At 39.0% G+C, this 13,950-nt stretch overlaps 1 protein-coding gene across 3 annotated transcripts in view; it reads left to right on the top strand.

Annotated features, from left to right (window-relative positions):
* SRGAP1 (SLIT-ROBO Rho GTPase activating protein 1) overlaps positions 1–13,950 on the top strand; it is a 313,186-nt gene that overhangs the window by 273,838 nt on the left and 25,398 nt on the right. For all 3 annotated transcript variants that reach the window (XM_010841593.1, XM_010841590.1, XM_010841592.1), the window contains exons 15-16: positions 1,550–1,684; positions 12,315–12,420. In XM_010841593.1, coding sequence (XP_010839895.1) covers positions 1,550–1,684; positions 12,315–12,420 — 241 coding nt within the window. The remainder of the gene's footprint in view (positions 1–1,549; positions 1,685–12,314; positions 12,421–13,950) is intronic.

Raw genomic sequence — 13,950 nt, 5'->3', positions numbered from 1 at the left:
ACACTTCTGCATTTACTAATTGTGTGATTTGGGTCAAGTGACTAATCTCTTACTTTGGCCTCAGTTTCCTCAACTGCAAAATTCTAGGATTGGTGTGAGAAATAGATATAAGCCATGAAAGTGCTTAACTCTTAAGTGGTGGCTCTTAGCTCATAATGCTCTCCTATTAAAATGATTTGTCTTATGTCTGCTTTTGGATACATCTGCACCTTCCTGCCCTTGCCTGAAAGTCAAGCCAAGGATGCAGAGGGAGGGACATCATGGCTTGGAGACAGGGCCACCTCTCTTGGTCCTATTTGTCCTGACTCAGACTTGGTACAAAGCCAAGTTTGAAACCGTGGTTGAAGAAGTCAACTTGGAGCCAGATTGTTTTTCCTCTTCCAAATCCTCTGAGTGATATGATGTATAGAGCAGAGGAGTCTCCCCTCAAGAGCTTTAGTGTCCAAGTCTCTTACATGGACCATATTCAAGATAAATTGAAATATAGTACGGCATCAGGTTCCTGTGCCAACCGTTGTAGGCAGAAATGGTTTTCTTACTTTTCCTTGGACATTCCCCTGGTATTTTTTGTTTGTTTGTGATCTCTTTGGGTGAGGCTTTCTCACAGCGGGCAAAAAAAATTTGTTTTGGTGAATTCATGTTCAGTGATTTCCTGCCCTAGAAGCAGAGAAAAAGGAACCACAAGTCCCTGAAAATAAACTGCCCCAAGAGGCAAAGAAAAGTTAAAATGCAGTGTACAATTTTTGTGAACTTTAGAAGAGCAGACCTATGAATAAAAAACGGAGTTTGATTTAAGGCTGCACATTATGTTGAACTTCTTAAGAATTTTATTTCAGTTTAGTTCTCAGGAACGTGACCTAATATTTTAAAAGCACCCACCATAAAGAATAATGTGATTTTATGTTTGTGATATATAAATTTCCCACTTTTTATACACATTCTTTGGTACTGTTAAGGGTACGTTTTCAAATTCCTGTCTGATTTCAAAATTTCCTACTGCTGAAGTCAACTTTCAAATGTGCTATAAACACCACCATTCACTTTGAGAAACACTTATTTAATGGTATTTAATGGTATTCACAATTAGTTGAGTCCTATAATATTTCTGATAAATTTTCCTGATCCATACCGCATAGCGAGACAGACCTATGTTGTTTCTTTTTCCCCAGTAGGATGCAAGACACAGAATGTAGTATTTGAATTCATGTCAAACTAAGATTACAGATTTTAGCTTTAAAAAAAAAAAAGTTAGGTCCAATTATAAATCCCACAATATTTTATTTTAAGTTTTTAGGTAATTTGTAAGGGATTATTTGGTAGCATATGATAGAAAAAAAGCTTTATTTTGGCCAACTATTTTTAGGTTAATCATGGGGTAGAATATCTAAACCAATTATTTTAATTTTAGTAGCATGTAATCTTTTAGTAGTATGTAATTAAAAGATACATGTATATATAGAAATGTGTGTGAGTATAGAAACATATTTTTGTTCAGAAATAAAAAGAGAAGCAATGTGCATGTAACTAATTTGCTGGTTTTTTTTTTTAGGTGAAAACCCTTTGGCTGATGATCAGAGTAACCGTGATATTAACTCAGTTGCTGGCGTTCTAAAGCTCTACTTCCGTGGGCTGGAAAACCCCCTCTTTCCTAAGGAAAGATTTAATGATCTGATTTCTTGTGTCAGTAAGTGGGCTGTGTTATTGTTTGTTTTTTTTTTCCCTCAATTCTTTCCCCACCAGAATTATTTGACTAACCAATTTCCTGGAAAAGGCAGCAGCCCCGTATCTTCCTCCCCAACCATTACCCCATCACCACCAAATTTCTGAGACCACTTGTCTTAGATCCAGCATGACTCATCCACCCAGCTGTGGCCTCGCCCTTCGCTGAGTGGGCTGTGCTTCTGAACACTGCCCAGGTTCCATAGAGCCCAAGAGCTTCCCACTTAGTAGCTGGGACAGAGCAGAGAAACAGATGCCAGCTCACTGAAGGCAAGGAGGAAGCTGTAAGCATGGAAATGTTAACTGTTTTTTGGCTTTTGGCTCTTGGTCTTTTCCACCATCTTTGTTACTTGGAAAAAAAGGTAAAAGGAGATAAATGATCATTATTACAGTACAGGAACAGTAGGTGGTAATCATCTGTCAGCGGGCATCCCCAGCTAATATAATAGGCAGAGTGGCTCTGGGAGCATGTATGGTGTATTATGAAACCCATAATCAGCAGAGCAAACCATTGCTTTTTCTTCAGGGGCTGGGGGACTCTTGACACTATAGGAAAGAAGGTGAAAATAATACTGGGAATGAGCCACATCCCATATGTCTATAAACTCAGTGTCCCTTTAAGTCCATGTTCCCAGGCAAGGCTGTTGAACTAACTTAAATTACACAGTGAGGGCTTTTGTGAAAATCAAGCTTTACTCTAATGAACAAACTTCACTCTAATGAACAAACCTCCTCCCCCATCTCCCCCACTACCCACCTGGATCAGCAAGTCCGAGTGACCTCAGAAAATCTCTCCACTCACCCCCGCTTCCCCTTTCCCATCGCCAGTGCTTTGGTTTCTCACTGGGAGATCCTACTCCTACGTTTTGCCCTCTTTCCTTAACATGCTTCATGCCAGGCACTCGTCTTGGCACTTTACATGTATGAACTCATTTCATTCTCACAGCCCTATGATTGATGGATTGATGTTCTCCTGATTTTCTAGGTGATGAAACTGAGGTGCGGAGAGGTTAAGAAACTTTCTGGTGAGCAAGGTGGACCTAGGATTTGGACCTAAGCTGTTGGAGTCAAAAGCCTAGGTTCAGAAGGGCAGATTGAGTTTTATATTTCCGTCACCACCTCCCACCTCTCCCCACCCATTTAAAATCTATTTCATTATTTTCCACCTGAAAACAGACTCCTTGGTATGGCCCGTTCATAGTATAGATTTCTTCCTGCATCTGATCGCTCTCCTTTTGTGCACTCATCTCCTACCACCTGCTCGGTTGACTTTGTTTCAATGATAGCAACCTGCAGACATGCTGGACCATTTCCCACCTCCGTGCCTTTGCTGGTGCTGCTGTATCTGCTGTCCCTCGTGACCATTTGACATCCACAGAGAAGGATGTGCTGAACTGGCACTCCTCCCAAACTGCCATCCACCCTCGCACCTGAGGCAGCATTAGTCACTTTCTCCTCTACTAATGTTCCATTGTGTACCTGTGTCTGTAATTTTTCTTAAAGCCCCACATTACAATTTTTTAACCACTCTGTCCCTTCTACCAGAGAAGAGGATAGTAAGAAGAGGAAGAACTAGTAAGAGGAAGAAGGCTAGTAAGAAGAGGCTAAGAACAGAGGTTCTAGACTCCAACAGCCTAGGTCCATATCCTAGGTCCACATTGCTCACCAGAAAGTTTTTTAACCTCTCTGTACCTCAGTTTCATCATCTATAAAATCAGGAGAACATCAGTCTATATATCATAGGGTTATGAAATGCCAAGAAGAGCGCCTGGCATGGAATCTGTTCAAGGCCATGCCTACCTTTAGCTCCACGGGCGTGTGAGGTCGTGATGGACTATTATGTTCTGTAGCCCAAACACTTGGCATAGTTAATGCCAGACATATGATGAGGGCATAATGCATAGTTAAATAGAATTTAAATTAGGAGTCAACATTCCACCAAAATCGCTTTTAAATATCTGTCTGTATTTTTGCCTGTATCAGGTCTTAGTTGTGGCTTATGGGATCTTTTATTGTAGTGTGTGGGCTCTTTGTTGCAAAGCATGGCTGTCTCCCTCTAGTTGTGGCGCACGGGTTCTCTAGTTATGGTACACAGAGCACGTGGGCCCTGTGGTCATGGCACACGGACTCTTTAGTTATGGAGTGTTGACTTTCTTGCTCCAAGGCATTTGAGATCTCAGTTCCCTGACCAGCTGTCTAACCGGTGTCCCCTGCATTGGAAGGCAGATTCTTAACCACTAGACCACCGGGGAGGTCCCCTCCCCCAAAATCATTTTGTTGGCAACCATGCCTAGAGTCCTAGATCTCACTGAATAGGAATTCCCCAATCATAATTACCTCCACCCCCACCCTGTACAGTCTGATGCTTGTGTGGAATTCAGAAGTGCGCCTGTGTGTCCATTCCATGGCCCTCGCGTAGCTTGAGTCATCACAGCAGCTTCTGACCCAGCTGGAAAGAACTGAGAAGAAGCTGTCACACTTCTGGAATTCCCCTTTGGCCATGTGCAAAGATTTTCCTCACCAGCCTAGCCAGAAAGTTTATATCTGCAAAAAATGATAAGCACTGTCTAATGTTCAGTGGTTTTCTACATACATAGATCGTCCACACTTACGTTTACACATACCAGCTGGGTAAAGACTACTGGGCTCCATTGTCAGTTACTATTGCAGATTCACGTCACACTTTCATGAATGAGAAATACTATTTCATTATGATTATTAAAAGCTGAAGCCTTGGAGGCAGAAAGATCTAGATTCAAATCCTAGCTTCACCGCTTAGCAGCTTTGTAACCTTGGGCAGAGATCAATATTTAATCTTTTTAAATATATATTTCTTTATCTACTTCATAGAGTCTGTGTGAAGCAAAAGGAGACAATCCATACTAAGTGTTTGTAGCATCATGCCTGGCACACAACGAGCCTCAGTACATGTTGCTCGCAACACATATTGCAGTATATGTTGTCATCATTACAACTGTCACAGTTACTCCTACTGCAAACTCAGGTTACATATGCCAATACCTGGGTTAGCCATTTACCAGTCTTAACCTGTTCAAAATATGTATTTCTTTGCTATAATTATTTCACAAGCATTTAGAAATGATGTTAGTTTAACCCAGACATTGTGTTGGTTCCGACATGATTTTTCCCAGCACAGTAAATGTGTTACAATCAAAGACAAGCTTTCTTACAAGTAGATGTGAAGCAAAATAAGAAGATCATAAAGGAAAAAAATGGAAAATCTACAGAAATATCTTTTATTGCAAAGAATGCCTTACATGAAATGCTACAGGGGCACATAAAGAAGCTGCAAAGACATTTCCCCCTGTATTTAAACAATGAATTAATGAAAAATGGATTAATAATCCTTGGGCTAATTAGTATGAAAATAGTCTCTGTTGGCAATGAATACCCACAGGACCAACATCTCAAAGAAGTGGGAGCCCCTGGCGACTAAGGCTGCTACGGTTGCTAGGTGCACACACCAGTAGATTTAACTATGCCAGTAATTTAAGTAGTGTTGTTAATGTTTTTGTTAGTTCTCTAGTTACAGATTCTTAGATGTTGTGCAGTGGTTTGCCCGTAAGTCCTGTTGTTTTTAGTGCATAATTTTGCAGAATGGAATGTTTTTCAAAAACACGTAATGGCACCATGAATAGCAACCCCATTTCTTCCAACATCTAATCTATTTAAAAGGGAATTCCTGGTTATTATTGATTTACCTTTAGGTAAGCATTTTCTCTTACCAGTGTGACCATGATTGATATACCTGTATTTTTCCTGGATTTTCAATAAATTTGAACATGGTATGTCATTCATTATTATATCCTTCCATTAATATTACAGACTTTTGATGATTATTGCCTCCAGTGTTGCAAAACTTCCTCAGGATTCAAAGACTTGACTTTTGCATTCAGGAGGTTTAAAATATACTAGAAGAGATAAGATATTTATTTACAAATAAATTCAGTCTAAGTTTGTGATAGAAGCAAAAGACTTAGGAATGTTAGTGGAGAGAGGTCTCATGGAGATAGATTGCTATTGTCCATGTCATCTCCTAGTATCGCCTTCATTGGATTTGATTTTCTCTACTAAGGTAATTTCATGTGATATTTGTATAGAAAAACTTCCCTTTTCATCTTTTATTCTAGGAGTTTTTCCCTTTTCATCTTTTCTAAGAGTTTAGATAAGTCTCTGGAACACCTGCTACCTTTTGCTTACCTGTTTTTGAATTGTTTCTGGAAAGACTGTGTGTGGGGGGTGAGTTATTGTGCTATTCATATGCCTCTAAATACCTTATTCTCTGGAAACTTGTAAATGTAGTAAAAGAAAATTTGTCTTAGCATTCTCTCTCTCTCTTTTTTTTTCCAGTGTGCACTGTTCATCCCCAATTCACTACAAGTTTCTTTTTAAAAATTATCTGGATAAAGACATCAAAGGCAATCTAAATTTGAAATAAACTTGATAGTGTCTCCATTTCTCACCCAAGGGTTTTTTTGTTTGTTTTTTTTTTAAACAACCATCCACTTTGTGAATGGTTTTGTGACTGCTCCAGATCATACCCACACAGTCCGGGCAGCTTCTGGAATGTCCGTGTACTATGGCTCTGAGGCTCCCCAGGGCACAGATCCAAGCGACTTGCTCTAGTAGAGCAGCTCAAGCAATTCATGGTCTTTCCTGGCTGCTTCAGGGCTGTGAGCCCAGAAGAAGTGTTTGTACTTTGTTATGTGCTGTTATTTAGGGGACTGGTTTTACAAAAGGAAACATCTTTTTTTAGGAGGGTGTTTTTTTTTTTTTTTTTACCTATGGGGCAACAGAGGATAAGACGATTAGATGGCATCATCGCCTCTATGGACATGAGTTTGAGCAACCTCCAGAAGATAGTGAAGGACAGGGAAGCCTGGTGTGCTGCAGTCCATGGGGTCACAAAGAGTCAGACATGACTTAGCAACTGAACAACAACAACAAAAGCAACATTTAGTCATTAAAGAAAACATAGTATTTTAAAAAAGCACATAGAATACTTCTCCCATAATGCCACTACCCAAAGAGAATCAGTGGTGTGTGTGTACACATTCTGATCCCTGTGTATACTCATATGCACACACACTGTTTTTAAAAAGCCAAAGTGGAACTATACTGTCCCATTTGTAACCTACCTTCTTTTTTACTTATTTATTGTAGGAAATTTCAGATGTCTACAAGAGGATACATAAAGATATATTTACATATAAATAATATAATTGCCTTGCTTTAACAGTTTCCATGTGTTAGCCAGATTTGTCCCACATACATTGCTTTTTTATCATCCCTCTGACATCAGATCGTTTCATCTGGGTGTGTGTATCTCTGGGAGATGATGCTTCTTTTTTTTATACAACATAGCCACAAAACCATTTTCATACCTTAAAAAAAAATAATTCCTTAAAATCATCCAATAGCCAAGCACTGCTTTTTAAAAATAATTGCTTAATATGCAACTAACATGTGATTACTATAGAAAAATTAGAAAATAAGTAAAACAAATCTAGAATTCTTATGCACAAAGATAATATTAACTTTTTTAATATTTTCCCAGCTAGATCATATATATATACCTATGTATTTCTTAAAATTTTTTTAATTGGAGTATAGTTGCTTTGAGGCTTTCCCAAAATAGCTCAGTGGTAAAGAATCTGCCTGAAGTGCAGGAGATGCAGGCCACATGAGTTCAATCCCTGGGTCAGGAAGATCCCCTGGAGGAAGAAATGGCAGCCCACTCCAGTATTCTTGCCTGGAGAGTCCCGTGGACAGAGGAGCCTGGCGGGCTGCATCCAAAAGAGTTGCAAAGAGTCAGAGCCGACTGAGCACACATGCACGCATAGCTGCTTTACAGCGTGGTGGTGGTTTCTGCTGTACAACAAAGCAAATCAGCCATACATACACATGCATCCGCTCTTTTTTTGGACTCTCTTCCCATTTAGGCCACCAAAGGGTACTGGGTAGAGTTCCCTGTGCTGTGCAGTAGTTCTCCTCAGTTATCTCTCTTATACCTAGCAGTGTATGTATGTCGGTCCTAAGCTCCCAACCCGTCTCATCCCCTCTTCCCCCCGTGGCATCCATACTTTTGTTCTCTGCATCTGTGTCTCTATTTCTGCTTTGCATATAGGTTCACCAGTACCGTTTTTATAGATGCTACATATATGCATTAATATACAGGATTTGTTTTTCTCTTTCTTCATTTTGTATGACAGTCTTTAGGTCCATTCACGTCTCTGCAAATAGCACATTTTCCTATGTATTTTTAAAGCAGCTTATTGAGAGACAATTCTCATACCATCAATTTATCCATTAACATGTACAAATCAGTGGTTTTTAGTATGATCACAGGATTAGGAAAGTCACCAAAATCAATTTTAGAACATTTGCATGACTCCAAAAAGAAATCTCAGTTAGCAAACACTCATAACCACCATCACCCTCAGCCCTAGACAACCACTAATCTACTTTGTATCTCTGTGTATTTACCTATTCTGCCTATTTCATATAAATGAAATTATACAATATATGGTCTTTTTTGATGGGCTTAATTCATTTAGCATGTTTTCAAGGTTTATTCGTGTTGTAGCGTATGTCAGTACTTGTTTTAAATTGCCAAATAATATTCCATTATGTGGCTATACCATAACTACATACTTTTGATTAAAAAAAAAAAAAGCTGCATCATGCCGAATGACTGCTAGTGGATATAAGATTTCTTTTAGACATGATGAAAATGTTCTATAATGGACTGAAGTTGTGGTTGCTCAATTCCAAATGTACTAAAAACCATAAAATTGTATACTTAAAATACATAAATTATATCTCAATAAATCTTAAAATGTATTAAAAATTATCATACCCTATTTTCTCTTTATAAACTATTTTTAAAATTTAATGTTATTAACACTTTCTCACATTACTAAGTTATTTTTCAAAATATAGTTTTTAGTGTCCATATAATGTTTTTTATTCTATTTAACAAATTCCCTAGTTTTACAAAATTAGATTGTTTCCAAAAGTGATTTTGCAGTTATACAAAAATACCATGATGAGCTTCTTGGTACATAAATCTGTTTCCTATATCTGATGGTTTTATGGAAAAAGCTTTTGAACTCTTTTCCTGGTGTTCCAATGTATGTTTTTGTTGCTAAAAATTCTTCAGCTTTATTGCCATACACAGTAGTTTTCTCTCTGAGCTCAAAATTTCTGTTTGCTGCCTTACAATGATTTTCTCAAAGATTCCTTTTCTCCACAAAAATGATTAGTAGGCTTAGTATTGAAACAGATAAGGCTCCTTAGGCTAAGATTTAGTTTCTTTACTAATTTCTATTTGATAATTCAGCAGAAGGAGAGACATTATTTATATATTTATATCTATAATGTTGCTTGTTAACTAGGAAAGAACTCAATTGCTTAATTCATAGAACTCCAGAAAGAAACCCCAGTTAGCAAACACTCAAACCACCATCACCCTCAGCCCTAGACAACCACTAATCTACTTCGTATCTCTGTGTATTTACCTAAATATATGTAGATCTATTAATGGTTAATTAGAAAGATTTATAAGCAGTTCATTTCTTACCTAGAAGAACAGCTGGTAAATCATCTCAGGACTAAGATTTATTCAATATGTTAAAAGGTCTCTTTTTCTCTTTCCTTTTCATTCACACACATATACTATTACACATACAACTGATTGATACTTTGACATTATTAAAACCTAACACTGAACCTAAAACTATCCTGCATGCTATGATAAGTTGCTTCAGTCGTGTCCAACTCTTTGTGACCCTATGGACTGTAGCCCTCCAGGCTCCTCTGTACATGGGATTCTCTAGGCAAGAATACTGGAGTGGGTTGCCATTTCCTCCTCTAGGGGATCTTCCCAACCCTCAGATGAGGGATCAAACCCTCATCTTTTAAGTCTCCTGCATTGGCAGGCAGGTTCTTTACCACCAGCGCCTTTAAATTCCCCTTGATTATTGCTTGTTGGGCTATGGAGTTCCGAAATATTTGCCTGCTCTTACATAAGCCATTTCTGCATGTGACTACCAAGGAATTTCCTTCCCTTTCTTCCTCCTTAAGGATAAATCTGCATCTTATGTTTTCTTATTTGTTTTCTGACAAACACCTTTACAAACAGTGCCACAGAAGAGCTGATATTTTCAGAGGAATGGCCATTTGAACTTTTGGCCATTTTCTGAATTCACTTCTGTTTGGTGGTGAATTTTTCACACACATTTACATGGAGCTGTCAAACCTCCATGCTGTGAAGTTGGTATGCTGACATGGGAATCTTGCAGTGCTAGGGAAGGAACGTAAATTAGCCAAGGGAGCTCTGAGCATGTGACTGAGATTGGGCAAATCCCACTTTTACCTAATTACATTAGATGCTGATGAAAAAGAATCCCAGCATAAAAGAAATCCAGGTGAAATATGATCTTCCTCACTGACAACTTGTCTGAGGAAAAGATCTTTTCATGTTGTGGTTGTTCACTTGCTAAGTCATGTCTGATTCTTTGTGACCCCATGGACTTCAGCACGCCAGGCTCCTCTGGCCCACTATCTTGGAGTTTGCTCAAATTCATGTCCATTGAGTCAGCGATGCTATCTAACAATCTCCTCCTGGCTACCAGGTGGTACACTGATAAAGAAACCCACCTGCCAATGCAGGAAATGAGAGACCCAGGTTTATTCCCTGGGTCGGGAAGATGATCTGACATAGGAAATGGCAACTCGCTCCAATATTCTTGCCTGGAAAATTCCATGGACAGAGGAGCCTGGCAGACTACAGTCCATAGGGTTCACGAAGAGTTGGACATGACTGAGCACACACACACACTCGTCTTTTCACGCAGTATAAAATTCTGAAAGATTATGAATTGCCACACTCAAAGCCAGCTAGAAATGCACATTAGAGTGTCCATAGCAAACATAAATTTTGACACGCTAACTGGACTCTGGAGAGTAAATGAGTCATTTGTACCAGAGCAAGACTCTTGTAGGATGCATGCTGCCAACCAGGTAATATCGTGGTCTGGCCTTTGGGACACATCCGTTTGCTCTATTCCAGGAGTGCCAGCCTTTCTGTTTTGCTTTGGTGTATGTTCACTGTAGCTGCAGGGAGTGCCAACCTCACATAATTTTATCCGGTCTTCTTGGTGTCACTTTTTTACACTCCTGTTGCTTTTCTCCCCTAAAATCTTTATTTGGCATCTCATGGGGCACCCCCTTCCCCATTCTTTTTTTTTTATTGCAGTAAAATAGACATAAAATTGGCCATTTTAATCTTTTTTTAATGTACAATTCAATGGCATTAAGTTCATTCACATTGTTTTGCAGCTATTACCATTGTCTCCAGAACTCTTTTTTTCATGCTGTACTGAAACTCTGCCCATTAAACAGTAACTCCCCATTCCCCTCCCTTGAGTTCTGACAGTCACCACTCTACTTCCTGTCTCTGTGAAATGGACTACTCTAAATACCTCATATAAGTGGAATTATATAACATTAGTGTATGGCTTTTTGTGTCTGACTTATTTCACTTAGCATAGGGCCTTCAAGGTTCATCCTTGTTGTAGCATGTATTAGAATTCTGTTCCTTTATAGGGCTGAATAATATTTCATTGTGAATATATACTACATTTTGTTTATCCACTCATCTATCAATGGACGTTTCTACCTATTGGCTATTAGGCATTATGCTAGTGTGAAACTAATATGTAAATACCTGTTCCAATTCTTTTTAAATAAAATTTTGAATCTACCCTTAAGGAGTAGGGAATTGAGTTTAGAACTCAGAAATTAGAGGCAAGAGGATTTTGAATTAAGATGAAGCCTCTTGGAAGTAATACCTGTATATTCTTCTAACCTAAAGATGACAGGCCCCCTATGGAATTTGACAAACATTAAAGATCAATACTATATTAAATGTGGTTCCTTTTGCATTTATAGATGCAAAATTCACCACACCGAACTCTCAGTGCCTTGCGAATCATCTCTAGGTATTCCATCTTCCCTCTCTGTATAGTGTGGGTTTTCCAAGTGTCCTGTGAAGTTGTCATGAAAGACAAACCAATTGCTCTGGGACTCTTGAGACTGAGTTAGGTAGAAATGCTGATGACTTGATTATTGAGTCCTTTGATCCTACTGAGACTCTTGAGTCACAGTAATTAACAAATACATATGTGAAGAATTAATGAGTCATGCAAAGGGAGAGGTATCCTATCCCCAAAAGTTACTTTAGTTAATGTGCAGCGAAAAGGAGTTTAAACCATACCAGATGCAAAATGTGGAAACAGCAACAACTGAAAATGATTTTTAAATTTAGAAGACTCTAAGCTGCTCAAAGCCAAGCCCATGGAAATCAGAGAAAACAGTGATGAGTCAGAAGAGAGGTCCTCGAGTACACCCAAGCAGATCACTCACTGATTTGCTTTATTGGTTACGACTACATCTCACCTAAAGGCAAAGTGTTGCTTATGTTCAGATAGGTACTGAATTTGGGTGCTACAATGTTCTGCTTTAAATGTGGCTAGTAAAAGGATCCTAACCATGTCCTCTTCTGTCTGTAGGAATAGATAATCTCTATGAGAGGGCGCTTCACATCCGCAAACTGCTCCTGACCTTGCCCAGGTCGGTCCTTATAGTGATGAGGTACCTCTTTGCCTTCCTCAATCAGTAAGTACCACAAGTCTTTGCCAAAATGCTCATTTTAATTCCCTGTGTACCACTCTGAATTCTTTGTTCTTGGATTCTGTAAAATGTACATTGGGTTCCTTTTATTAGTGGAGTCGAAGAGAAGATTATTGAATAGAGACTGAAGGTGCAGTTTTCCTCAGCAGATCAAAGTCATCATGTGTGAGCTACCTTATAAGGTCACACAATGACCTAAATTAACCTCATCACCAGATGTAGAAACTGGCCATAAATGCAGAAATGCACAAATATTACTAAAAAGAACACTTTTCAGTGAAATATGTGCTTTTTTCCAACTTCCATCCAAAGCCAATGTCATAAATGTTTTTGTCAAAATGATGTAAACCGCCTGCTCACTGCAGAAAATTTCTGTGATTTTTAATGTTATAGTCAGGGAAGGAAGGGAATTGTAGGTGAGACTTGTACACAGATCCAAAAAAGAATTGTCTGCAAATTGAGTATAATGAGACCTTGTCAAAAAGATGATATTTCTAAAGCGATCTTTAAAACAATGTCACAGAAATCTTAAAAATCACTGCATTATTTTCAAGAAAACTTGACTCTTTTAATTTAGGGAAATTGATTTCAGTTGTGTCACTTGTAGGTGCATGGCTCCATGATAAGAACATCTTCCCCTGCTCTGAGTCCCCTTGCTCTTTAACATTTCAATTAAGCAGGTTTTGTTTTGTTTTGTTTTGTTTTAATTAAAAAAATTATATTTTTAATTAAATTAAAAAAGGTGGAGTAAACTTCAGGAAATGCTTTCTTACTCAAGCATGAGCTCTCCCTTCTTAAAATTAGAAAATTTTTTCTTCTGTTTCACCAGGAGTGTTAAGTTCTTAAAAGCCGTGGGGATTCACTACAACCCTACTGCCTCTTCCTGAAATCATACCATTCAGACTGACCACACACCCCCAGCCCCCAAGCCAAGTATCCTACAATAGGGAAATGCTGGCAGGGGACCCATGCAGAATGGAGCTAAAGCATCTACAGATGACACAAGCACGGAAGTCACCCCTGGAAATAAGCAGTACCAAGAGAGATGGGTGCAAACTCTTTTAGGTTAAATGATACCGTAAACTTTTATCTTTAAATAAGCCTAGTCACGAGGTAGTTGTAAAAATCTGAAGGTTTGCCAATTGCACGTGCCTCTCCTTCCCCAACATGGACCACCTCGCATTCCTGCTGGGCTCTACATGATGTCCTTACCAAATATTCTTGACACGCCTAAGTGAAACCCACTGTGAACCAATCAACCACAGTGGACTAGGGAAGCAAACTGACCGTGAATCAAGAAAGCTCTCAAAGGGTGAATCTAACTGACGGTGGATCTCAGCAGACTAGCAACTGTGCATGAGCCAGACATCAGGATTGCTTCCAGCATTTCTGCCCAGAGATGTCCCCTGGTTCCTGCACCTGCCTTCGTGCAGAGGCCAGGCCCAGTCTCTGGAGTAGGATATGTGGAACAGGACTTTTGGAAAGAGAAAGAAGCTATTCTCTTTTCATTGTAAA

The sequence above is a fragment of the Bison bison genome, unplaced genomic scaffold, assembly GCF_000754665.1.
Source record: "Bison bison bison isolate TAMUID 2011002044 unplaced genomic scaffold, Bison_UMD1.0 scf7180017864163, whole genome shotgun sequence".
Lineage (NCBI taxonomy): Eukaryota > Metazoa > Chordata > Mammalia > Artiodactyla > Bovidae > Bison > Bison bison.
The sequence above is the reverse complement of the archived record's forward strand: the minus strand, read 5'-3'. Positions and strand labels throughout refer to the sequence as shown.